Source organism: Myotis nattereri (genome assembly GCF_964212035.1).
Source record: "Myotis nattereri genome assembly, chromosome: 17".
NCBI classification, from domain to species: Eukaryota; Metazoa; Chordata; class Mammalia; order Chiroptera; family Vespertilionidae; genus Myotis; species Myotis nattereri.
The window spans coordinates 44,571,062-44,593,700 of record NC_138092.1 but is presented as its reverse complement, the minus strand read 5'-3'; the positions used below and the strand labels follow the sequence as shown (position 1 = coordinate 44,593,700).

The 22,639-nt window shown below is 45.4% G+C and overlaps 1 protein-coding gene across 1 annotated transcript in view; it reads left to right on the top strand.

Moving 5' to 3' along the window:
• Window positions 1–22,639, top strand: part of WASHC5 (WASH complex subunit 5) — a 47,830-nt gene that overhangs the window by 23,114 nt on the left and 2,077 nt on the right. The window contains exons 14-27 of the mRNA XM_081111429.1: window positions 6–81; window positions 1,397–1,507; window positions 2,483–2,623; window positions 3,661–3,741; window positions 7,109–7,210; window positions 8,134–8,313; window positions 10,641–10,765; window positions 12,731–12,893; window positions 13,499–13,601; window positions 13,690–13,769; window positions 16,677–16,780; window positions 17,764–17,893; window positions 19,240–19,336; window positions 20,065–20,218. Coding sequence (XP_080967555.1) covers window positions 6–81; window positions 1,397–1,507; window positions 2,483–2,623; window positions 3,661–3,741; window positions 7,109–7,210; window positions 8,134–8,313; window positions 10,641–10,765; window positions 12,731–12,893; window positions 13,499–13,601; window positions 13,690–13,769; window positions 16,677–16,780; window positions 17,764–17,893; window positions 19,240–19,336; window positions 20,065–20,218 — 1,647 coding nt within the window. The remainder of the gene's footprint in view (window positions 1–5; window positions 82–1,396; window positions 1,508–2,482; window positions 2,624–3,660; window positions 3,742–7,108; window positions 7,211–8,133; window positions 8,314–10,640; window positions 10,766–12,730; window positions 12,894–13,498; window positions 13,602–13,689; window positions 13,770–16,676; window positions 16,781–17,763; window positions 17,894–19,239; window positions 19,337–20,064; window positions 20,219–22,639) is intronic.

Below are 22,639 nucleotides of genomic sequence, written 5' to 3'. Positions count from 1 at the left end.
AACAGCTTCACGTCTATCATGCAAGAGAGCATAAGGGTAAACCCATCCATGGTTACCAAACTCAGAGCTACATTCCTAAAGGTAAGTGAAGACCAGTGAGATCACATTCTCAGCCACGAGGAGAGAGGTGGCCTTCATTGTTACCTCAGTCATTCATTCAGCCCAACATTTCATCCTTTTAGAAAGCTGGATAATCTTAAGTATTGCTATAGACTGGAAATCGTTAGCAGCTTTTCTATGAGAGCATGGTTTCAAAAGTGCCAGAAATACTGGAAGTGTGAATAAGTTGGAGCATCTTCCAGAAAATTATTTTTAAATGAAGAAATAGTTTTTGTAGTTTTACCAGTATACTAAAAATGTGAACCCTATGGGTCTTTTATTCCCTGGATGTAAATTAGATCCTTTTACTTATTCATTTTTTAAAAATTCTGCATGGGCCTTGCTCTCAAGGTAATATCAGGTCATGATAAATGGACAAGTAACTTCCGCAATGTCTTCTGACAGAATTACCATGTATATGAATTCTGAGGTGCACTTTCTTTCATATTTAACATCTCTGTCGTTGGGGATGGGTTTTATCATCGATGGCACATCGTCGTTTGTTGTCAGCATGTTTTGTCTTTTTTAAAAATTTAATTTAATTGTTAAAAATATTGTTTTATTTTTTTAATCATCACCAAGGACAAGCTTAAAGAGAGAGAGAAAAAGAGAGAGAGAGAGAGAGAGAGAGAGAGAGAGACATTGATGTGAGAGAAAAACATCCATCGGTTGGGGATAGAACCCACAACCCAGACGTGTGCCCTGGCCGGGAATGGACCAGCGACCCTTCGGTGCACAGGATGAAGCTCAACCAGCTGAGCCACTGGGCGGGTGTTTCTTTCTGAGAGGGACATAAATAACGGCACGCCTCACAGCATGACAGATTTGCGTGGACTCAGTGCAGGGTCCATCCACCAGGACGTCTGGTTTCCAGAGGAACAGCTGTCCTCTAGCACAGTGGCTCTCAGACTTGAGGGCACATGAGCATCCCCGGGGGTGGGGGGTGGGGGGTGGGGGGTGTCACGTGTCACACACTGATCGTGGGGCTCGCCCCGAGGTCCGGCTGAGGAAGTCTGGGTGGGGCAGGAGAACTGGCCTCTGCAGCACGTTCCCAGGTGCTCTTGGTGCTGCTGGTCCAGAGACCGCAGTTTGAGAACCCCTGCTGCAGGCAAAGACTTTCATTGTTTAAACTTACATCCATGTCAGAAACTGTTAGTGACATTGGAAAGCTCAGCCGTTGTTGCTCTCTCTTGGGTAAAGCCCAGGAGCTTTGTTATATGTTACGATCGCTGGAAAAAGAGAGACTTCTCGGGCTTTCCGAAACACGGAAATGGCAGACCTATCGTTTTTCTTCCAGCTCGCCTCTGCCCTTGACCTGCCCCTTCTCCGCATTAATCAAGCCAACAGCCCTGACCTTCTCAGCGTGTCTCAGTATTATTCGGGCGAATTGGTGTCCTATGTGAGAAAGGTAAGAAGTGCGTCAAAGCTGTATTCGTTTTTCTTGGCAAAGTAGCTGCTATTTTAAATACAAAAAGTATGGCTGGGCCCCTATAAAAAGTCCACCCACGTTTCTTTCCCTTGTTTGTATTTGATTCCAGCAATTTGCAATGGCTGAGAATAAGCGTATTGTTACTGTGGATGCGCAGGTGTGTCTTCCCTTTGAAAGAACTTCCATTCCTGTTTTTTAAATGCGGGTGGTTTCAACTTCCGTTTTGTAGACATAGAAACTGAGGAACAGACTCTAGTGGCTTCAGAGTCACAGCACTGCTTGGTGAAAGGAGCCAGATCTAGATCCAGCATGTCCTCGTCCGAACATAATGTTTTCAGGGGACTTTGGTCCTTGTTTCAAGAACTTAGGAGGCAGCACCGGCCTGGATTCGAAATTGACCTGTGTCACAGACTAGCTGAATGGCCTCTGGCCATGTCACTTAGCATCTCAGAACCTCAGTCTTTTAAAAGCTTGTCATGGCGCAGCACAGGGAATACAGCTGATAATGTAATAGTTGTATGGGGGCTAGCATTATCAGAGGGATTACTGTGTAAGTTATATAAATAGCCAGCATGCTAGACACCTGAAACTAATACAGTATTGAATGTCAGCAGTAATTGAAAAATAAATGTAATTAGTTAATTAATTAAAGGTCTCCAGCAGCCTGTAAAAAAAATAAATAAAAGTTGGTGATGTGAAAAAGCTACATTTTCTGTAGCGTTTCTATGAGGATTAGCTTTCTGTCCTGTGAGCAGTTGAAGATTGAAGGGGCGTAGCCCTGTGCCTGAGAGCAGGTATTGAAAAAGCTCCTTTAAGCCCCATGCTGAGCGTCCCTTCCTGCAGGCAGCGGGCTTTGACACGCTGGTACCCTCCTTGCTGTCATCAGAGCATTTATCAGCTAAGAAAAAGAAAAGAGGTGCTTCATTGTTTTTCGTCTTTTCTCTTTCCTTAAAGGTTTTGCAGATCATTCCAGAAAGCATGTTTACTTCTCTTCTAAAGATCATAAAGCTTCAGACCCACGATATCATCGAGGTGCCCACCCGCCTGGACAAGGACAAGCTGAGGGACTACGCTCAGCTGGGCCCACGATACCAGGTGGCTTGTCCCTTTGACTCCTGCCTTTCGCTATTTAAAACCTAAACCATGAAATATCCCAGGTCTGTGTCACCCGCCATATGCCCGGGACCACCAGACCAATTCTGATTTGTTTGTTCCTACTCTCAGTGCTAACTCCGTTTGCTATTTTAGTGCCTCGGAAGTTCTTGCATTGTCCTGGTGTCATGTGAGGCCTTGCCTGCCTGAGTAATCTCAGAGGAAGTGGGGGTCTGCTGATCACTGTTCTCTAGAGTAGTCCTGGTGAATCAGGCCTTAGTCTCCCGGGGCTGGAGTGCCTAGACTTTTCATGTTTGGATCCCTGCTTTTACATCCAACCAGTGGCTCGAAATAATCGATGGTCGTTTCACCATTGCCTACAGCCAGACTCAGAGGTCCACTCAGTAGTTAAGCAGCCTCTGAGGTCATTATTCTCAAACACCTCTGCTTTTCTTTCTCCCTGAAAAGTGAAATCAAGTGAAAATTGAAATGTGCTGCCTGGGGTCCTCACATTCATCCCAGTGTCAATTTCACACCCTCTGACACAGCTCCAAAATTATACCATAAATTTATATACCGTAAATTTAGATTCCCAGCTTGGGATTGCCACATCTGTTCCAACATAGCATCTACCTGATCAGCGTCTCCTGGTGTTGCCTGAAAACAATGTGGACGGCAGTAAGGGGAGATACCTGCGTAGAGGCTCCACCGGCCTTTTCTACTTGGAAGGGATCATCCATGTCATTGAGTCCTGCCCCCACTTTGTGCATGAGAAACTGAGGCCCAAAGAAGGGAAAACAGTTGGTCAAAGTTTAATGAACTATTTAATGTCTTCAGACTCAGTTTTCCAAAATGTCTCTCAGGGACACCCCGAAGCCTCATTTCTGACTAGGACACGTGCACACAGGGGTCCTAAAGCTACACGCTCATTCCAGTTGTCTTTGCCCATTCCAGGACCTTCGGCCAATTATTTACCTTCCCCTACCAACAATGGGTCTTTTATCTGAAGTGCTTCACTAACCACTTTGTCTTTGTTAAAGGTTGCCAAGCTGACTCATGCGATTTCCATTTTCACTGAAGGCATCTTAATGATGAAAACGACTTTGGTCGGCATCATCAAGGTAACGGCTTTGATGCTGGTCTGTGTGTCCTCACCGTGAGACTCTTAGCTTGAATGAATGTGGTATTTACCCCCTGGGGAACAGGGAATGACATCATGCCCTTGTGTGCCTGCTGTTTCACATTCAGCTTCCGAGCTTTATATTACTCACGTATTGATGGAGGAAGAGAGAGCATTATAATCTTTATTTCTCGTAATACCCAAGAGTTACTTAAATCTAAGAAAAATCCATTTTATTGACTTTATAATTTTAAAAAAATGGTTAGTGCCCTTAGACAAAATAGCTGGCTAGTCCTCTCTCTTTCTGCCGCTTCCTTTTCCTTTTGAGTATTTTTATATTGCACCCAGGTGCAGAGAGCTGAGGTCGTCCTACCTTATTGTCATTAGCAGGTCATTGTCAACACTGATGCATGTAAGCTGTCTCTTATTTTTCTCTTTCTCTTTTCCTGGGTACCCACAGAGCCCACTCTATGTTTGGTTTCTGTCCCTAAACATGCAAGTATCCTTCTTTTTAGCATGTGCTATTATTTTATGAGTGCATGTGTTTTTTTTATTTACCTAAATTACTGTGTTCTGTCTCTGATTCTTTCTCCACCTCTTCTCACTAGGTATTGCTTTTGAAATACATTTACGTTGCTGTGGGTCAGGTAGTTGGTTACTTCTAACTGCTGCACTGATTTCACATTTTACATAACCACTGCCTGAGGGCAAACACCTGTGCTGCCCAGGGTCTCACCTGTGCCCCTCCCCTTTATCATCTTGGAACACATCCCCACTGCAGACCTGTATGAGAATTTCTGAGATCCACACACCCGGAGCGGTCACTGGGTCAGGCATGCCTTAATTTATATGTAATTTGTCTCAATAACGACCAGGCTGCCTTCTGAAATGACCATTTTCTTTGTATCTACCCACATTTCCCCAATACTTGTTATTTTCCACTTTCTAATGTTTGCTTGCCACAGGGTATAAAGTGGTATCTCACTGCTGTTCTAGTTTATTATCCTGAGATTAATGATGTTCAAGGTGCTTTCATTTTCTTTTCTGTTTATCTGAGAGCAGTAAAACCTGAACATTTCTGATTTTTAATGAAGTGTAAAGCTATTGAATACCCAGGGTAACATTTACGTTAATAAAATCCAAGAAACTAGAGGAAATGAACCTAAAGAGATACGGAACTTTAGTGTATGATCTCTGGGAGTGCTTTAAAATAAGTACATTTACCCTTGGAGTATTAATAGAATCCGTTAAACATGCTCTAGTCCTGATGACAGTTGGATTCAGTTGATATGGAGAAATTATGCATGCAGCTTACCACTTCTGACTAATCCAGTAGTGATAAATCCTAGGACCAGATTAAGTATCTTACATGTAAAGTGACCCTCATAAGAAGGATGTAATAAAACCTAACATTTAGCACTAATTATCAAAGCAAAGGCTGCTTAAGAAAGGTGTACATCATTTCCCCCACACTTTCAGGTAATAAGAGCAGAGGGCATATCGTCCTGACCCCATCCCACCCGGGAGACGACGGTCTTTGCCAGTCCGACAGCCCAGGCCCCTTACGGATCTGGAACCTACCAATGTGAAGGATCTATTTCAGACACTTGTAAAAAGTAGAAGTTCACTTTAGTCATGACTTAAAGCAAGTGAGATGTACACAGCGATATGTGTTCATTGTTAGAGTTACCCCCTAAAATAGTGATAATCTAAATAGTATTTAATGGTAAGAGATTGGCTGAATACATCCTGGTGTGCTCATGCTATGGCTGGTCCTGCTGCCGTTCAAAATGAATTTGCCACTGGAAGATTTCCAGGAGTTAAAGTGAAAACAGTGAATTGCAGAACTGTGTGTGTGTTATCCCATTTAGATTTTTGAAATTAAATATGCATTTAAGGGCAAATATTTATGTATGTAAACGAATAGAGAAAGTTCTGGAAGATCCATATGAAAATGGTTCCCTGTTGCTAACTTTAGGGGAAGGGTTAGAAAGGTGAGGACGGGGTGTGTGAGGGGGGCTTTCTCTCTGCTGTGAACACTCCATAGATGAGTGAAAATCTAGGGAGAACGGGAAGGTCCATTGGAGACCTTTAGATTCCTGAAAACATTGACCTTCTTCTCATCAACCTGTTCTTATGAGGAATGTTTCTTTGAAAACTTCACGTTACTTCTTTGATTTTACTCTCATTGTTTTTATTTATTTATAATTTACCTTTTTATTATAAAGCATAGATATTAAAAGCTGCAGAAACAATTGTGAAGCTTAGTAGATTATTATAAGGTAAATATCATTCGTTTTTACCAACACTTAAGTCAAGACACATAATTTAGCCAGCTCCCATACCTATCTTCCCACTCATGTGCTCTGACCTAATTTCAGTCTCTCTCTTTATAGTTTTATTATCCAAAAATAAATCTCTCGACGCTATGGTTTACATTTAAAATATATATATCATGTCTTTTACGTCTCTTTTAATCTCCAGGTTTCTTTATTCTTTTTTTCTATTGAAGAACCCAGGCCTTCAACCGGTAGTCTCCCAGTCTGGATTTTGCTGATTGCATAGCCATGCTGTCGTGCAACATGTTTTTCTGGCTTTTGTAATTCTGTAGCTTTCATTGCATTTATCTTCCTTGAAGTTTAGATGTAACCAAATGCAGATGGAACCCATCAATTACCTTTATGACGTTCTGAAATAATGGTTCTTTACAGATTAAAAAGAGAGACAAGTCTCAAGGAATCCAGAGGATGCCGTGAAGCTATTTAATGTTTACGGATCTGATAGTAGACTTTTTTGGGGAACAACAAAAGCTTTCTCATTACAGAAAAAAAGAATCAGCAAAATAAGCTTAGGGAACAGATTTTCTTTCATATTTTATCTCCCTAATTTCCAACACCATTCCCAGGGTGCTGAAAGGAGAGAGAATTGTTCCATCTGCAGAGCGTCCAACCCCAACCTTGAGTTGCCCATATGGCTATAGAGGCCCTGAGGTAACATCCAGAGGAAAAACACACTGACTTCAATTGCAGACCCCTTATTCTGCCCCCTCCTGGTGATAAAAAAGGAAGTTTAACTTGTAATGAAGTGATTAAAACGTGAGACAATTTGAAACTTCCATACCCACTCTCCACCTTTGAAACGTCATGTTGTAAAATTATCATGAGTTTTACTGAGGTAAACCAGATCCTAAAGAGGCGACAGGCCTGATAATTCCGTCCTACTGAGCAGATCCCAGAGGGACAGGGAGGGACAGCAGTCCCAGTCCTTCAGAAAAGAGGCGGAAAGCGCTCCACTGGAAGTTCTTTCCTCTGGACTTGGGGGCCCGGCTTTTTCTCACTGCCACTTATTACTCTTCGATTTTCACTCAGGTGGATCCCAAACAGTTGCTGGAAGACGGGATAAGGAAAGAGCTCGTTAAACGTGTTGCTTTTGCTCTTCATCGGGGATTGATCTTCAACCCTCGAGCCAAGGTACCACATGACCAAACTACATCTGTCCTTTCTCTTGCTGTCTATTCAGTTTGAAAAAATGGACTAGAGCATCACTTTTAACTATTGTAAACAAAACCCTTCCTCCTAACATATATCTGATAGCTGATTTACAATACAATCAATAGATGTGCCTTTTGATCCAATATGGTAATGTATTCATATTATGAAAAAATCCTTTCTAAAATCGGTCCTGTTTTTCTTTACCTGTTGATTCGCTAATATTTTTTTAATCCTCACCTGAGGATATGTTTTTATTGATTTTAGAGAGAAAGGAAGGGAGAGACAGAAAGAGAGAGGGAGAAAGAGGCCTTGATGTGAGAGGGAAACATGGATCGGTTGCCTCCCATACATCAACCAGGGTTTAAACCCCCAACCTTTTGGTGTATGGGTCGATGCTCCAAACAACTCAGCCACCAGCCAGGGCTGAACCCCTAATTCAAGAATTGAACTGATGTTTGTAATTCAGAGTTACTTCTTCTAGATACAGAACTTAATCGTAAAGCAGATAGGAAGTAAGTTTTTATTTTGTTCAATGTATTAAGGAATATGGTCATTTTTCTCAGGAGAAAAAAGAAATAGGCACTTTTCACATCAGGAAATTCAATTTAAAATAGTTGAAGTGTTTTAAGATAGATATACTCATCAAATGATGTGTGAGAAATCAACATTAATTTTTTATATTCTTTTGTATGAGGCTTCCTTCCCAGGTGAATGAAACCTATTCCTTGCTGAATGTCGGACCTTGGTTACCACTGATCCTAGATGAGTAGGAAATGAGCATTTTCCAAGGCGCCGTGAACTATCAGTGTCGTCTCTTAGGGCATCATTTAAAGCCCAGCATGGGCATTAGTGGTTAATGGCCTCCTGCAATATGATAGAATTTGTGTTCCCCTTTTGCACAGCCAAGTGAATTGATGCCCAAGCTGAAAGAATTGGGAGCGACCATGGACGGATTTCACCGCTCTTTTGAATACATACAGGACTATGTCAACATTTATGCTCTGAAGATTTGGCAGGAAGAAGTATCTCGTATTATAAATTACAATGTCGAGCAGGAGTGTAATAACTTCTTACGAACAAAGGTATCTAAGTGCATTTTTAAATTCTTGACTGTGTTTGTTATTTCTGACTTTTAAAATACATACCCTAGACTTCAGAAATGCCAACAAGAAAGTTTATTTGAACAGTGACTAAAAATCAGTAAGCACTAGAAAGTCACAAATATCTTCAGAGTACCTATAGGAGCTGTGAGGGTTTCAAAGTTTATATGATACCTGACCTTTGGGAGTTCACTGTCCTATGGAGAAAACATGATTAAATGGTTGCAGAATGAATCCATTTGTTGTCATTGTTATAACTCAAGTGATCGAGAATTCAGAAGACTTAGGGGTCAGTTGGGTTTGATCAGAGTATATACCTAAGAGCAGAATTGCTGGGCCATATAGTAATTCTGTGTGTAGCTTATTGATGAACCAACGAGCTATTTACCGCAGTGCCTGCACCATTTTCATTTCCACCAGCAATATCTGAGGGTTCTAATTTCCTAATTCTTCCACATCCTTTCCAACACTTGTTTTCCTTTAAAAAAAAAAAAATGTATTATACCCATCCTCATTGGTATGAAGTGGTATTTCATGTGGTTTTGATTTGCATTTTCCAAATGACTAATGATGTTGAGCATCTTTTCCCGTGTTTTTGGCCATTTCTATATCTTCCTTGAAGAAATGTCTACACAAGTCCTTTGCCTGTTTTTTAATTGGGTTGTTTGAGCACCAAATTCTTAAGTATCATAGCTGAGAAGTTAGATTTTAGTAGTTAGCAAGGAGCTACTCCATACGCTTTTAATTAGAGAATTGATGATTCATGCATTGAAACATTAAATATCTTCCAGCCTTGTGATATTTTGGGTTTTGTTATTTCATTGACATGTGTTAGCTCATGAGCCAAAAGCCAGATGTCTCTGTGTCTCTTCTTATTTATCCTCATTCATGTTACTTTTTCACAAATGTTTCTTTTTTAATAAATGTTATATGTGGCATTTTGGAATGACTATTAACACAGTTTTAGAAGTTTCCTTTTTGAAACTAAGGAGCACTCATTGTCGCTCTTTATGCAACATAATCCTTATAAAGCTACTAGAGGCCCGGTGCACAAAAATTTGTGCACTCAGGGGGGTCCCTCAGCCCAGCCTGTGCCCTCTCACAGTCTGGGACCCCTCGGGGGATGTCTGACTGCAGCTTAGGCCTGCTCCCCGGGGATTGGGCCTAAGCTGCAGTCAGACATCCCTCTGGCAGCCCGGCAGCCCTCAGGGGATGTCCACTTGCCAGCGGGGAGCAGGCCTAAGCTGCAGTCGGACATCCTTAGTGCTGCTGAGGAGGCAGGAGAGGCTCCCGCCATCACTGCTGTCCTGGCAGCCATCAGCCTGGCTTGTGGCTGAGCAGAGATCCCCCTGTGGTCAGTGTGTGTCATAGTGACCAGTCATTCCCAGTCATTCTGCTGTTAGGGTCAATTTGCATATTACCCTTTTATTATATGCCTGGTGCATGGGTGGGGGCTGGCTGGTTTGCCCTGAAGGATATTCCGGATCAGGGTGGGGGTCCTACTGGGGTGCCTGGCCAGCCTGGGTGAGGGGCTGAGGGCCATTTTCAGACTGGCCACACCCCCTTCAGGGTGGGGGTCCCTGCTGGAGTCCCTGGCCCACCTGGGTGAGAGGCTGAGGGCTGCTTGCAAGCTGGTCATGCCCCCCAGCAGGGACCCTCACCCCTTGAGGGTGTGGCCAGCCTGGGTGAGGGGCTGATGGCTGTTTATAGGCTGGCCACAGCCCCTTCAGGTTGGGAGGGCCCTGCTGGGGTGCCTGGCCAGTCTGGGTGAGTGGCTGATGGCTGTTTGCAGGCTGCCAAGCCCCCCAGCGGGGACCTTCACCCCATGAGGGTGTGGCCAGCCTGGGTGAGGGGCTGATGGCTGTTTATAGGCTGGCCACAGCCCCTTCAGGGTGTGGGTCCCCGCTGGGGTGCCTGGCCAGCCTGGGTGAGGGGCTAATGGCTGTTTGCAGGCTGGCCACGGCTCCCAGTGGAGGCTGGCTGGAAGTAGGTATCTGGGATTTATTTATCTTCTATAATTGAAATTTTGTTGCCTTTAGCAGAGGCCACAGCCAGCCGGGGCAGGCGAGAAGCTTGGCTTCCTCCATCGCTGGGGAAACCAAGTCTCCTGCTTGCTCCAGCTCTGTGGCTGCCGGCTGCCATCTTGGTTGGGTTAATTTGCATATAGTCGCTCTGATTGGTTGGTGGGCATGGCTTGGGGCTTAGCGAAGGTATGGTCAATTTGCATGTTTCTCTTTTATTAGATGTGGGAAAAGCATAACTAGGTTACCTGGTCAAAGATGTACCAAACATTTGTTTTTTTCTTCTAGATTCAAGACTGGCAAAGTATGTACCAGTCCACTCATATTCCAATACCAAAGTTTACCCCTGTGGATGAGTCTGTGACGTTTATTGGTCGGCTCTGCAGAGAAATCTTGCGGATCACAGACCCAAAGTAGGTGCATCTGAGCTCCACTGGCCTTGAACACCATGGATGATAGACGTCTACACATGTGTTGCATATACTGAGGTCACAGCTTTGCTTATTGAAATTCACTTTTTTGAGACTACATATTTTCCTCAGTCCAAAGAGATAAGAGATCAAAACAACCCTAAGGTTTGTTTGGCCACCTATGCTCCTCTTGCTCCCCATTTAACATTCTACTTGCTTGGACCAGTGGACATCCCAATATATCAAATTACTTTTTAAATTACAAATTGCTTCTCTGTAGTAGTGTGTGTGCGCAAACGAGCACACGTGCGCGCATGCACACGCACACACACACATTCCAGCCACAGGGTCTTGCACTTGTCGGTTCATATCCTGGCCTTTTAAGATGACCCTCTTGTTTCTTAGCCCGCACCAAGGCACCTTTGATAGCAAGAACTAACCTTTTCCTGAGCACTTCCCTGTGCTCTCTTCCCAGAACGTGATCTGCGTTCTTTCACTTACTCATTACAAGAGTCTTATGAGGTAGGCACTGTTACTCTTTCCATTTTAAAAATGAAGTGACTGAGGCACAGAAAAGATAAGTCACTTGCCCAAAATCTCACAGAGTTAGTAAATGGTGGACCCAGAATACACACCAGGAACCAGCCCTTAAGTCCTTTGGCGATCAAAGGCAGACCACATATGCACATAGGTTTGCATGCAGTGAGTCAGTTTATAGAGTCACAAAAACTTAGATAATCAAAACTGCCCTTGTCAATATGTAAACTTAATCCAAAAATCCCATCGGAAATGAGTGTTGTCTAAGAGTAATTGATCCAACCTTTTGTAGCTCCTCCTTTCTTGGTGCCCACGAGTTGATCACTGAATCCTTTCTAGAAAACTACCCCAGATGCCACACCAATAGTTACAGAGGGTTTAAGTGCAATAGGGGCTTTCGGGTCAGTTGTTGACTTGATTGTTGGTGCTGGGAGCCTCCTGAGTGACACAAAGTGCCAGCACTGGGCGACGGAGGGCACACCTCGAAGCCTGAAAGGTTTCCGTGTGCAGTTCTGGAAATCTCTCGCTCTTCTCATTTACTTCCAGAGTTACATCTCCCGGCCCTCGCGGCTCTCACTGCCTCCCAAGTTCCATTTCGGTAAAGTCGCATTCTGGTTCTTAGAATTGGGCACGTCATGTGTGGAGTGTGAAATTGCAGGGGCTGGGAATCCACGCCAGACCTGCCAAGTCAAACTCCCCAGGAGTGGGTTTGGCCGTCTGCTTTGACCATAGTTTCCCAGTGATTCAAGGTCCCGGCCCCACGTTTGGAACCATTAAAGTGGTGGTTGAGAGTGTGGTGTTGGAATCAGGCCTCTCTGAGCCTCAGTCATCTCACCTGTAGAGAAAGGGCCACTCCCTCTCATGAGGAAGAAAAAGAGAGCACACGGGCGGAGCTCTGCCCAGCACCTGGCCTGGGAGAAGTGCTCAGCAAAAGGCTGCTTATCGTCCTGGTCACGCTCCTGAGTCTAAACGAAGTTCTTCTACCAGAACTGGGAGAAAAGAGGAAATGGCTTGTCATTGTACTCTCACATGTTACATAGGATTCAAAGTTTCTTTCTTACCAGAGTGCAGCTAATACATGACTTGTCCCCAGTTTCTGGAAATTTAAAGAAAGGCCCCATGGAGAGACACTGGGCCCTAAAGTCCTCCAGCCTGACACCCAAGTCTAACCTTGTCCTCTTGGCATGACTCCAAGCAACAGCCCAACCAGCGACGTAGTGTAGGGCAGGAAACGGGGGTGCAGTGCAGTGCACCGCCCTGGTCCCTCGGGCATCGCCGTGAAGGTGCATACGCTGGGTGCCTGGAGGCAGAGGTTCAGCACGAGCCGTGTCCCTGCTGTTTTCCAGGTCTGATGCCCCAAAGCCGCGGAGTCCTCCATCTCTTAAGGATGACTCAGCTGCTTCTGGGCTCTGGGTGTGTTTTGTGTTGCAGGATGACATGTCACATCGACCAGCTGAACACATGGTATGACATGAAAACGCACCAAGAAGTGACCAGCAGCCGCCTCTTCTCGGAAATCCAGACCACGCTGGGGACCTTCGGGCTGAACGGGCTGGACAGGCTGCTGTGCTTTATGATCGTGAAGGAGCTCCAGGTGAGCTCGGCGAGACGGGAGTGGGCCACTCGACTTTCCTTTCATCCTTTCGCGTACTGACGTGTATGAGACTCCCATAGGTAGGTAAGGATGAGAAGCAACTAGAATCTCGCAGCCAGCATAGTATTTTTGTGGACAGATGGTTTTTGTGCGTTTCATCTTGGGAAGATAAGACCTTTTTTTTCTTTTCTTTTTTTAATATATTTTATTGATTTTTTACAGAGAGGAAGGGAGAGAGATACAGAGTTAGAAACATCGATCAGCTGCCTTCTGCACATCTCCCACTGGGGACGTGCCCACAACCAACGTACATGCCCCCGACCGGAATCGAACCCGGGACCCCCCAGTCCGCAGGCCGACGCTCTATCCACTGAGCCAAACCGGTTTCGGCAAGATAAGACCTTTTCTCATTGAAGCCAGCAACTAGCTCCTCCAAAAAGTGGGTGTTTCTGATGGGAACCGGAGGCGGCTGCTTCCCGGGACCCTCGTTACAGCGTGGTGTGACATGGGCCAGTCTGTGTGCTACTGAACGATTAGGTAACTGGAGTACTTGCTCATCTTATTCATTATACTTGGTTCTTTGATTTACCTTCTTCTTGTTCTAGAATTTCCTCAGTATGTTTCAGAAAATTATCATGAGAGACAAAACTGTGCAGGATACTTTAAAAACCCTCATGAATGCTGTCAGCCCCCTCAAAAGCATTGTAGGTAAGTGTTCTGAAACTAGCCTGAGGTGCAGATAACACTGTAACCTTTCCAAATTCACTAAATAGAAAATTATATTTTAACCTTTCAGCCAATTCGAATAAAATTTATTTTTCCGCCATTGCCAAAACACAGAAGATTTGGACAGCTTATCTCGAGGCTATAATGAAGGTATGTTGTGGAAGAAAGAGTGATAATGCTGTGTTTTTTTAATTATTAATTTCTTATAACTTTGTTGCTCAAAGAAAGCCACTCTTCTTTTGTCACTAAAACAGAAACACTTCAGTTTGTCATTGTTTCTGTCATTTATTTGTCTCTTTATCGTCCTCTCTTGGGGCCGTTCTTGACTGTGCTTTTCATTGGCCTGTGGTTTTCTTTTTGCTCAAGGAATCTGTTTCTTTCTGAAATGCCTTTTGGCAGGAAGTGCTTCCACAGGAAACGGGAAATTAATCGTCCATCTTACAAAAACGTCCATTCCGTGACTGCTCTGTCCGGTTACAGGTCGTTTATCTCCTTCCCCTCTGTCTGCATGGATGTTAAAAGCCAGGTTCTCTGGGGCATCAATCGTCCTTACACTGCAAATAGGACACTGTGTCCCTGGAAATGAACAGGAAAGTGAAATGAGGAAATTAATTTGCTGGATGGAAATCAGCTTGTGGAACCCGCTCTCTGCTCTCCCGCCTGGCACTGTGACGGACGCTCTGAATCTTCCCAGTGTCCTTCTCTTGTCGCTTGATGACCCCAGACATTCGACAGCCCTTTCCTGGCACTCGTTATGTACAAAGCATCGTCAGTTGTTGGGTGACACAAAGTTAAAGGAAACGCTACCTGTCTCCTCAGAATACCTATTGACAGTCTGTCTGCTAGATTTCCTGCTGGAAAACTGATTCATGGTTAAGTGTCCCATAAAGGAAAAGTCTAGAATGGCATAGGAATTTGCAAAAGTTCCATACAGAAGTTGCTCATTGAGTCAATACTCATTGTTGTCTTGGCCAAACTCACAATGTATTTCCCATCATTTTGGTGAGTTGTTATGGGTGTGTGTTTAATTTAGAAACTAACAGAATAGGCAACACTGGGAGCCTTTGGCCTCTTGTTATGAAACCCAAGTGACTTTCAAATACTGAGAGCTTCCCAGGCCGAGTTTCTAATCGTGGGAAAACCTGGGCCGAGTGAGGAGTGGCCTGAGGTCGGTCTGTGGGAGCCGAGGGAGGCGACGGGTTCTCCGGGAAGGCTTGGGTGTGTTCTGCTTGGTGGCCAGGCAGTCCGAAGGCCACTGTCTGTTACGGACCACGGTTCCTTGTCCTAGCTGGTGACTCTGCAGTAGCCAAGTATTGTGCTTTAGTGACCTTTGCCTAAAGCCCCAGGGACAAGTTTGTCACCTTGGAAATAACCTGCTGTGCAATAGTGACCATAGCCGCTAGCCACGTGTTGATGTTGAGCACCTAAAACGTGCCAGGGGGGGCCAAGAAACCGAACCTTTAATCTTATTTCACTTTAATCAGCTTACACAAATAGCCACATGTGGCTAGTGGCTGCTGTATTTCTATCCAAATATCTCTAAATCGGCAATCAAATGGGTAGCATGAGCTGCAGCGTTGTGTGGAAGGCTTGGAGTAAGTAAGTAAGCACCAAAAAGAGAAAGTGTTGGTCACCGGTATTCAGTGCGCTTTAAATGAGAACGAGTTATGTTAAACTGACTTTGTTTGTTTCCATTTCTAGATTGGTACTTTCAAGGGAACCCTTGACATTGAGTATCTGGAATTAAGCAAGGAATTAGATGGGCCAGATACAAGGTTGGAGGCACATTTTTGAGTGGCTTGAGAGAACCCACTGTTTTCTTGGCTTGCCCTATTTTGACTTTAAAGTAGTATTTTTCTGTAACAAACAGTTTCTCACTTATAAATAGCATTTTTTACATAGGCTTTTATTTTCCTCACGCAAGTAGAATGATAGCCTGGTAAGAATAATGGTCGAAAGTAATACATTTGAGGTTATTTAACACTGTAACTGTTACAAGCTCCATTATCTAAATGATACCTTGTCTTTTTGTTTGTAGAGAAGGCCACTCTCTTTTTCTTAATTTTTCTCTGCTCCCAACAACTCAGAGTAAATGTGTTCATTTCCCCTTTGTTGTTGCTGTTTTATAAAACAGCCTCCCCTCCTGCCCCTCCGCTCCCCATCACTAACCATTTAGGGATACCTCTCCTAGAATGGAACATAAGAAATGTACTGGCACAGAAAGTTATGCTGTTGTCTTTATGATGCCAACAAGTTTATGGGAGCAGGCTGAAATCTATCTCAAGCCAGATCCCTAAGTAGTTTCTATCACCTCGTTCCTTGGGAATTACAGTGGTTGATGCACTGTGTTGACATAACTGTATCACCAATCTGTTTTTAATAGTCTGGTAATTACCTTTGGTTACAGTTGGCTCCCAGGATCCTGTCTGCTTTATTTTGTGCACATGAAAGAATTACTCTGAGATGGGGTCTGTGTGCTTCACCAGATTCCAGCAGGGGCTCAAGGTACAAAAACAAGGTTAAGGACCCCTAGACTTGGGTGTAGCATCGTTAGGGGACTTTCTTGGTAGATTTTATGTGGATTATTATTTTTTAATCCAGATTATTACATGATGTTTATCCTGAGTGATGGGGAACACATATTCACCCAATTTTAGAGTATTGAAGGGAATGGCATCCTGAGCACTTGTTTAGATGAGGACAAATGAAGGAGGTAGGGCTGCTCCTAACAGCTACTGCACTTGGAGAACTTACTCCCAAAGAGCAAACAGAACTCCAAAACAGAGACACCTTTAACACACGGACGCTGAGCATCCCCGGCCCCTTTGCAGAATACTAGACCCGGGCTGTGTGAGGTCGGCACCCTGGGGTCCGTCCGATTTCCTGGCGTGGGCTCCTGTGCACAATCGGGGCGACTTGCTCTCAGCAGGCAGCCAGTCCAGGCGGTCCCCCCATTTTCCTGTAGAACCTGTGACCCTCCAGTGAAAAGTGTTTGCCTCCTTCCCGTCGCTGAGATGCCCACCTGCCCCCCCTGTTCTTGCTCTCGCTTGTTCACAGGTGGGGCAGATGCAGATTCTGAGACAACAGATTGCCAACGAATTAAATTACTCTTGTCGATTCGACTCCAAACATCTGGCAGCCGCCCTGGAGAATCTCAATAAGTAAGTGCCAGCATTTGAAAGAGCCCGATTCTTCCGTACCTACTCAAAACGTTAAGTTCTTTGTGGGTAAGAAGGCTCTCTGGATGAATAGGCTGCTTCCCTATTGTCCCTTGGGTGTGTGTGTGTGTGTGTGTGTGTGTGTGTGTGTCTTTTTCTTGATGGACTCATTTCTTCAACCAACAAATATTGATCACTTAACACATACTAGACACCATTCTAGGTACTTGCACAGATTGAGAAAGCAATTACAGTTGGCCTCTGAACACCACGGGTTTGAACTGTTTGGGTCCACTTATAATGTAGATTTTTTTTCCAATAAATACTATAAGTGTTTTTTCTCTTACGACTTTCTTAACACTTTTCTCTAGCTTACTTTAAGAAAACAGCATATAATACATACAACTTACAAAATGTGTTAATCGGTGTGTATGTAATCAGTAAGGCTTCTGGTCAACAGTAAGCTTATTAGTATTGAGGTTTTGAGGAGCCAAAAGTTATACATGGGTTTCCGATTGCGCATGTTGTTCGAGGGTCAACTGTTACCAAAACCCCCACTTGGCCGTCCATAGGACTGAGTCACTGAGCATCCTGTGGGCAATTAGAAGTGTTTTCTTTGCGAGGCGTGGCTGTGGGCACACATCCTGGGTACAGTCCTCCTCCTCCCAGCAACCTGTTCTCATTCCCAGCTTCCTACTTAAGATAAGTAAATCATGCTTCTTGGTCAAACAGTTCAGTCAGTTCACAAAACTTGAGTGGTAAAAGCATTTGATCTGGGTGAATTCCAGAAGATAAAGCAATTTGAGGTTAAATTTTTCATGTGTACCCAATCGCAGGCCTGGCACTAGAGAATGAGAAGGATCAAGCCCTCATTTTCCAGATGAGGAGACTGAGGCCCTTAAAGATTACATCATAGTCTGTACTAACTGTTGTAAAATTCCATGAGCTTCGAACATGTATCACTGCTTTGTGTTTCTTCCACGCAGGGCTCTCCTAGCAGACATCGAAGCCCACTACCAGGACCCCTCCCTGCCTTACCCCAAAGAAGATAACACACTCTTGTATGAAATCACAGCCTACTTGGAGGCAGCTGGCATTCACAACCCACTAAATAAGGTTGATGATTAAAACGTATAATGGTGTGGTGGGAGACACGTGGTCCACAAAGGCGCTTTGGCCCGGGTAGCAGGTCACTGGGCTAAAGTCCTGGGAGAACCCGGGTTCAGATCCCAGCACCTCCCTTCCTCACTCAAGTCCCCCCCCTCTGAGCGCCTTTTCCCACAGGTAACAGGAGGGTGTGCTCACACCTTTCCTGCCTGACTCTGGCTGAGGGTCAGACGATACAGTGTTTGCCAGAGCTCCTTAGCAAGCAAAACGTGCTCTGTCTGTAAGAGACTCCTTTTAGGCTTGTCCAGGGTTTGATACCTGAATTGCAACCAAATGGTGGCATTGATCCTTCCTGCTTGTGTCTGATGTATCACAGCTGTAACCTGGGGCTCCTCACGTCCCTGCAATCCTGACCACCGAAGTCCTCTAAGAACTGGACGTTTTCTCACAAGTTGGTATCAGATCTCCTTTGGTGGCAACACCTGTTCCTGTGAATGTTCATGTTCTGATGACTTTGATTATAGGGTGTTATCTAGCCCTATATTACCTTGGTAAAATCTATAACGTGTGAAATTTTGAAATCTGTATGATCCCCTGGGTTTTTTGGTTAAAAGATCATGAACCTAGATAGCAGCTCACATTTTTTGAGTACTTACAACGATCAGTGTGCCATTGTTGGGCGAGGAGCCCGAGGCTCAGAGGCAGATCACTTCCCGGGCTCCTCACTAGTTAGGGTGGAGCCAGGCAGTCGAAGCAGAGCCCTGCTCCCCAGCCAGAACGACCCTGTACTCGGGCTGCTGGGGGGAGGGAGAGGACTAAGTATCTACCTCCTGCCAGGTGGACTGGGAGGGAGACTGCTCTGTGACACTGCCCAGGGCTCAGCAAATGACCGGAGACATCTGCTTGCTTTCTGCGTGTGTCCTGCCACGCGCAGCCCTGTGGAGCTTTCCTTCCTTCTGCCTCCTCCCCACCCTCCCTCTATCCTCCCTTCGTCCCTCCAGCTTTGCCTTGACTATTGTACTTGCTTTCCTTTCTATCCCACTCTTGCTCATCACTCTTTTCCTCCCTCCCTTTGTTAATGACATTCAGAAGATTGTGAGGAGGGAGGAGTAGCTGTTAATCTCTAAGCAAAATTGTTCCTTTCCCAGAGGGCTAATTGTTATATAGGTATTTATGTTTTCGGGGATCCAGTGATGTTAAATAAACTCTGAAGGCAGCAAATTAGTGGAACATCCTAGTCTTAGGTGGTCTGAAAAGGAAATTGAAATAAAAAGGAACCCTTCCATTTATAAATGTGTTCTGCAGTGTTGTGCAATGTGAAAAAACATCCATTTTTTGTACCTTTCTCTTTCCAGATATACATAACAACCAAGCGCCTACCCTACTTCCCCGTTGTCAACTTTCTATTTCTGATCGCTCAATTGCCAAAACTTCAGTACAACAAAAACCTTGGTATGAGATGAATCTATTATTTGCAATAAGTAGCAATATCAATAGATCAATAACTAACAAAACAGCTCTTTGTATAGGATGCTATGTTACATATGAGATATTTTCTTAATTAAATCTATGTTTATAAAATCCATATCTTTGGGCCTCTGAAACTTAATGCCCCTCCATGAAATGGGGACAGTGAATTTCCTATCAACCTACCACAGTCCACCGTTATTTCCAGTGGTTGATTATTCAACTTGTAAAAGGTGTGGGGCCTTGGCTTCTTTCCTTTCTGTAACATTTAGGCAGCTGATTATGGTTCTGCCCCCTGCCCGCCCCCTACTGGGGATCGAGCCTACAACCCAGGCATGTGCCCTGACTGGGAGTTGAACTGTGACCTGGTTCATAGGTTGATGGTCAACCACTGAGCCACACCAGCCAGGCTCATTTATATTTTTTATATCTTTAAATTTTTCTACAATCGCATGCTGTAATTATATAATCCAAAAGACAGAGTGATGACAATTGTAAAACTGAGTAATTGTTGTATCATGTTGAATCCTTCAGACCACAGGCAGCCCCCACCAATCCCGGGTCTAACTCAAAATGCCCAGGGTTATTATTCCTTCCAAATAGTCCCGTGCCAGTGAGGATGTGGCCAAACAGGAGCGTCCCTACTGACTGGACGTCGCCAGAGGCCAGCCTTTGGCCTGGTGATGTAACTGGTGGTCTGCGGTTCCTTGCAGGAATGGTCTGCCGCAAACCTGCCGACCCCGTGGACTGGCCGCCGCTCGTCCTGGGACTGCTCACCCTGCTGAAGCAGTTTCATTCACGGTACACGGAGCAGTTCCTGGCGCTGATCGGCCAGTTCATCCGCTCCACAGTGGAGCAGTGTACCAGGTACGGAGGCCAGGAGTGCATGGGACCCGTAAGGGAGGGGCGTTCTTAGTACCTCACCGGGCAGATGGGGATGGGCTGCTCAGCCTGCTCAGTAAAGCAAGTCAGGGCACATCTCCTTGTTTCAAGGAAATTAAGGTGGGCCCCTCCTTAGTTGCCCCGCCCAGGGTGCTCCAGGTACATTCACAGGGATGTTGCATGAATGAGTCACGACCATGATTAGTGCGGGGATGCCTCTCTCAGACCTCAGGAGCCTTCGTGCCCTGCCTGGGCCACAGCCAGGGACAGCTCCACCCCTTGGAGGGAGGCAGGGAGCATGTCTGTCAGACGCTGGACACAGCTCAAGCCCCAGTGTGTAATGAGACCGAAAGCACACCCCAGTTCCTACTGAATACAAAGCTTGTAAACCTTTCATTCTCCCCCCTCCCCAAAAAGTTATTTGCGTGAGATGCTGGGTCCTGAGCCTCCTTCTCTGGTACCCTACTGGCTCAGCCCGGCTAACTGAAATTCTGTCAGGTCACACATCCAAAACCTGGGAGATTACCATCTGGCCACACGTGTCGGTGTGACTTAAAGACAACGAGGATGGTCTTCCCAGCCCTCTGCTGATCGGACGTCATTTCAGAGGCCATTTTTTTTGCCTCCTTCCACAGGCAAGATCAGCTCTCAGATGTCCGGGCAGGTAGTAATCCCGTCTCCCCTGGGACACGCCCTTCCATGAGGCACTCATTACCTCTCAAGGCAACACCAGACACTGGTAGCATCATTCTCATCATTGAAAGGTTCCCGATTGCACACAATAAGTGGAAAATGCCCTCCCATCTCGGAAATGTCATTCATTGGGCCTTCTCCGACCCTTTCATTAAACAGAATAAAGCCGTCTCCTTCCTTGGCAGCATCACCACAGGTTGTTACTGTCCCCGCCGCCTTAGGGCTTCTCTCTCTGGGGTAGCGCTTCCACCTGTTCCTGATGTACTGGTGACCTCTCCGGGGGTTCTCGTTTGTTACTAGTTTGGCCATCTCACAATGTGTTTTCCCAGATTCCAAATCCAGCCTCCCCTTAGGGAGGTCCCCCTCAGTGCACCCAGAATCGCAGTACTGGGTCCTTGGCATCCACTGTATACCAGTGGCTCATAGTGATTTTATATTCATTTTAAATCCTGCCATCTTTTCTCCATGGGCCTCAACCAGGCCAGCCCTCCCTGGTCTTATGTCACGGTTAGAATAACACTGGATATTTGTCTAGGACATGTGGTCAGCCTTTTTCAAAGAGCAAATTTATTTTTTAACAATTGAAATATAGAAGAGCACTTGGAAGGATGGGGAAATCTCAATAATGAAATTGTCACAATCACAAAATAATTGCAAAGGAAAGTAGCAGGCCCCAGAAATCTGATGCATCTCGCCCATGGCCATGGGGAGGGGAGAGGAGGCCAAGGACTCGTTCAGGTGGCACCAGGGCAGTGGCTTCCAGTCACCTCCACACCCGGCCACCCCCAGTCGTAGTGCCCCGTCTGTCAGGGGTTGGCGGGTCCACCTCCTGTTTCTTCTTCGCCAATGACTACAAAGGAGTAAGTGTGCCTCTGGTCTGGCTTGTTCCTGGCAACCCGAGAGAGGTCACCAGCTTACAGGGGTCAAGCTGCAGCTCAGGATTTCTGATTCGGCTCAGTGAAGTGACGTGGGGACTCGAGATGTATGGAGACGCCTTCCTTCCCTGGTTCCAAGCAGAGCAAATATAAATGTAGCCCTGGCCACACCTGAAAGATTGAGAGCAGTGGGGACTTTTCCAGTTGCAATCATCTTAAACGTCCTTTTCAAAGCAAAAAATCATTAGAGAAATACATCAGTAATCCATTTCCGTAGCATTCTTTATTTAGAAAATGCCCATCTGTACATAAATTGGAAATAGTTCTCATACCCAAAAACTCATCTTGAGAAAAGTAATGTAAGCTGCACAAGACAACCATCATGCATGCGGCTGCATTCCCAGCTCTAGAGTGGCTGCCACTATAACTGTGAATAAATACATGAGTAGGCTCCATATGGAAAATATACACCTTCCTATATACAGTACTGGTCCAGGCACAGTCCCAGGTACTGGAGGCAGAACGATGAAAACATGACCCAGGCCCTCCCTCGGGGAAACCAGCACACGAACAACCGAAAATGTCAGAGGCCTGGGGAAGATTCCAGGCACACTGAGAGCACCAGGAAAAGGCCATCCGCCCACAGGCGCCAGGGCGGACTGCGCCGCGGAGGAAGTACCCAAGCTGGGTAGAAGTTTACCTTCAAATACGCATGCAGAGCGAAAGTAGCTGCAGAGGCTGGAGGGCATGGGGAAGTGTGGCCTGTTCGGGGTCCTGCCAGTCTTTGAACCATGAAGTGCTGAGGGATACCGAGGGGTGAGTCCAGACGGCCAGGTCC